The sequence below is a fragment of the Nicotiana attenuata genome, unplaced genomic scaffold, assembly GCF_001879085.1.
Source record: "Nicotiana attenuata strain UT unplaced genomic scaffold, NIATTr2, whole genome shotgun sequence".
NCBI lineage: Eukaryota > Viridiplantae > Streptophyta > Magnoliopsida > Solanales > Solanaceae > Nicotiana > Nicotiana attenuata.
In genome coordinates, this window is record NW_017670900.1 from 77,410 (window position 1) to 81,450 (window position 4,041).

Here is a 4,041-nt window from a genome sequence, read left to right on the forward strand (position 1 = left end):
TTGCAGGGATTAGAGTGTCATGTGTCAGTTTGGAATACTCAAAAATGTTAGCATCTGAAATGCTTGCTTTAAAATGCTTCCGCCTTTTAACCAATTCGAGAAGGTGGACCACGAATTGGTCAGTTTGGAATACACCTCTTTATTGAATCCGCCGTTTTTGTGTGTTAGCTAGGTTTTTGGAATTGAAAACTTAGGGTAGGGTTTCTATAATTGGGTATTTTATATGGTGATGGGAAGGGATGATGGCCATTGGATTAGAAGGAAAATAGATGGCTAGGATTAAATTTTGCAGTTAAGTGGGCTAATGGGTTGGGAAGAATGGACTAAGGGTAATTGGGTTGGACTATGTCTTTTGGGTTTGAACTTAGGTTAAAAAGATCAAATAGTACAATGTATCTAAAAAAATGTAAAAATCACTATAAATTAAAATAAACTAATATAAAACTAAATACTACGAGTGAAACTAATTTTTTTTTTTTGTATTTTCAAATGTTATAATACTATAAATAAAATATACTAATTGACTTTAACCTAAAGATAAAAAATATTTTTTTTGTGATAAAAACAAAGTAAAAGAGTCAAAACTATTTAAAATAGCGATATTAAACCTAAATTAAATATTTACGCTAAAATGTGTAAAATTTTGGGGAGGGTCAAAAATTACATGTCTACAGTTGACAAGGAAAACACCTTGACATGGACATGGTTTCTGGAGCTGCAGAAACACTCATTGAATCTGAAAGATGGAACCAGTATTACCTTTATGTCTGATATGCAAAAGGTACAACTTATGATTTTGTTTAACCGACTATTCCAGTTATTTTTAAGTTATTATATAGTTAATTCTATTTAAATTTACATGTGCAGGGTCTGTTGGAAGCAGTAAGAACTGTCCTCCCTCTCTCAAATCATAGGTTTTGTGTGAGGCATATTGAAGCCAACTGGAGTAAGAGGATCAAAATTTCAGGAGAGATGAAGAAATACCTATGGTGGTCTGCTTGGAGCACTTATGAGGAGGACTTTAAAGATCAACTAAAGAATCTTGGTGAATTGTCTGTTGATGCTGCCAAGGAGTTGCTTAGGTATCCACCACAGAATTGGCGTAGGTCCTACTTTGATACATTGTGCAAAAATCAGATGGTGGACAATAATTTTATAGAGTCCTTCAACTCTTGGATCTTAGAAGCAAGAGGCAAGCCTATCCTGAAGTTGCTTGAGGATATTAGAATCAAGGTCATGAACAGGTTGAGAGAGAAGGAAGAAGAAGCTAGAACATGGGGAGGTGAGTTTAGTCCTAACTGCATGAAGTTGTATACTGCTTATTTGAAGGTAGCCAACTTATGTACTGTTCATTTCAATGGTGAAACTGGTTATGAGGTTTCTGAGGGTGGTGATAGACATATAGTGAACCCAGTGGAGAAAAAATGCACCTGTAGATCCTGGCAGTTGACTGGCATCCCATGGCCTCATACCATCAGGGCACTAAAATACGAGAAAGAGGATCCAATGACTGAAATTAGTTGGTGGCACAGCAAGGAAGCTTACCTGATGACATATAGGGCCAAGTTGATGCCTGTTAGAGGTGAAAGTGATGGTAGTGAACATGAAAGTGACCCTGCTTTAATGCCTAAGAATATTTCTGAAGATCAAACAAGACTACTGATGAGGCAGCAACAATTGACCTCAGCATGGACAAGAGTCATCTCTTTCAGAGGAGATCATACTGGTGTCGTTATCCCACTGATCATCCTTACTCACCTACTAAGCTCACTTGGAAAGGCAAAGAAGCTGTGACTGGAAATCAATTGGAAGTGGCAAGACAAAAGAAAGTCGGAAAATTGAAGTGTAGGAAACTCAATGGGAACTCACAAATCTAGGAATCTTGGTTATTGTATGTAGTGGCAAATCTGGGAACTTACAGAACCCTTTTGTTTTGATGTTTTGGTTGGTACTGTAATATTATAGCAGTGCTGTTTGGTTTAGTAGTTGTTTTGTAAACATGTTTTGATGGCTGGACAGTGTTGTTTTGTAGCAGCAGTAAACTAAAATTTTGCTGCAGTGCTGTTTGGTTTGGCAGCAGTAAATTAGTATTACATCAGTGCTGTTTGTTTTGATATTTTGCTGGACAGTGTTGTTTTGGTTTAGTTTGCACATCAGTGCTGTTTTGTTACAACTGTTTTGACACTGTTTGTTTTGTTGGACAGTGTTTAATTGCAGGTGACAGTGTTTGTTTTGTTTTGTTACACAGCAGTGCTGGTAGTTTGCTAGGCAGTAGCAGTGCTGATAGTTTGCTGGGCAGTGCTATTAGGATATTTGATTGGCTTTAGTTGTCTAGTCTACTGCATATGGTTGATGTGTATATGTTGAGTCTGCAATTAAAGAGTTAGCATCAATTAACTATACGTTTGGGTGAATTAGCAATCGATGCTTAGTGGTCGATCCTGAATACAATTTAGTGTGGAGTCAATGCTTGTATGCTGAAATTCTATGGTCTGTTCTACTACAATGCAAATTGCCAAGTATAAATGGTTCGAATATCTGTAGCTATTGCTTGGAGCAGGATGTGTTGTCTATAAAACTTAAATTATTTGATTGTCTTTTAGTTATCGAGTTGTGTGTAGTTATAAGTTAGTTTCATGAGATAAAGTTACTCAGCCATGTTTAGAATGAATAACATTCCAGCCTTGTTGGTGATAGTTTGCTGTATATTTTGCTGGGCAGTGCTGTTTGGTGACAACAGATTGTGGATACTCTCCATTTTAGTATGTGAAAACAGATTGTGAATGCTTTGACCTACTTAATTAAGCACAAACTAATCGGACAAAACATATACAAGTTAATCAATCAAGATATTACAAAAAACGAACTTCCACAAGTCAGTATTTTTTCTCAAAAAGATGATACTGCATTTAAGAGTTGATAGTTTCTGAAAAATACTACAACATACTAAACCAACATACTACAACATACTAAACCAACATACATTCACTTCATCATCCCTATAACTAAACCAAAATACTACAACAACATATTAAAACAACATACATTCACTTCATCATCCCTACGACAACCAAAGCAAATAATAAAGCCCATGAAACCAAAATGATATTTCTCTATCTTCTTCACTTTGACCTCTAAATTACTAGCCTTTTCAGCTTCCACAAGTTGAAATTGCTCCATTTCGTCAAGTTTCATCTTCAAAGTATGCCTTTCAACCGTCATAACATCTTCCATTTCATCAAACAAGTTCTTAAAGCCCCTTTGAACCATCGTAGCTTGTTCCATGAGGGTAAACTTTATTTCTCAAATTGTTCCTCTCAACCTTAGCAGCATCAAGTTTAGTTTTTTAAATCTTTGTTCACCATCACCGCTCGACGAGGGAGCTCTTCGTTAATCCATTTAAAATACCCGCAAGAACTAACCTACACCATTATTAGAATTTACTGCAGTTCTGATTTTGTACATAAACAATAAAATCAAGAACGACCTAACTCGACAAAAGAAGATGGATCACATAAATCGACCAAAAACAAAATAAATTCAAAACTACCTTGGATCTTGGACATTTGTAGAACCTTCTCCCAGCATTGGCGTCTGACCAAGCTGTCAAATATAGCGCAATCAATCCGCAGTGACACCTTCTAGCATATTGAATTTCATGCGCATTCACAGATAAATCAGACATTGAGCAAAAATTTGGAGATTTGAGCAGAAATTGGAGCAAAAATTTTGAAGGGAAAATGAAGATTTTTAAATTTGGGGAACAATGACAATTAGGATTTTGGGAATATGTGAATATCGGTATTAGAAGAGGGAAAATAAGAAGAGAGAATAGCTTATGTGGATGTCATGTCATGGCTTATGTGGATGTCATGTAGGATACAAAATGCCGATAGGAAGGAGCCGTTAAGTTGAAGGCATTAGTGGCCCATTTTGCTAACGGGGAGGATATTTTTTGCCCAGTTTACTAACGGAGGGCATAAGTGAACTATATACTATAGTTTAGGGATATTATTGGACCTTTTCCGTTAATTCTATGCT

The 4,041-nt window shown here is 36.2% G+C and overlaps 1 protein-coding gene across 1 annotated transcript; it reads left to right on the forward strand.

Moving 5' to 3' along the window:
* Positions 1 to 664: 664 nt before the first annotated feature.
* Positions 665 to 2,327, forward strand: LOC109244333. The gene is made up of 3 exons (XM_019411401.1): positions 665 to 781; positions 868 to 1,779; positions 2,205 to 2,327. Exons 1-3 carry the CDS (start codon positions 665 to 667, stop codon positions 2,325 to 2,327), a joined length of 1,152 nt encoding a protein of 383 aa, XP_019266946.1.
* Positions 2,328 to 4,041: the final 1,714 nt, after the last annotated feature.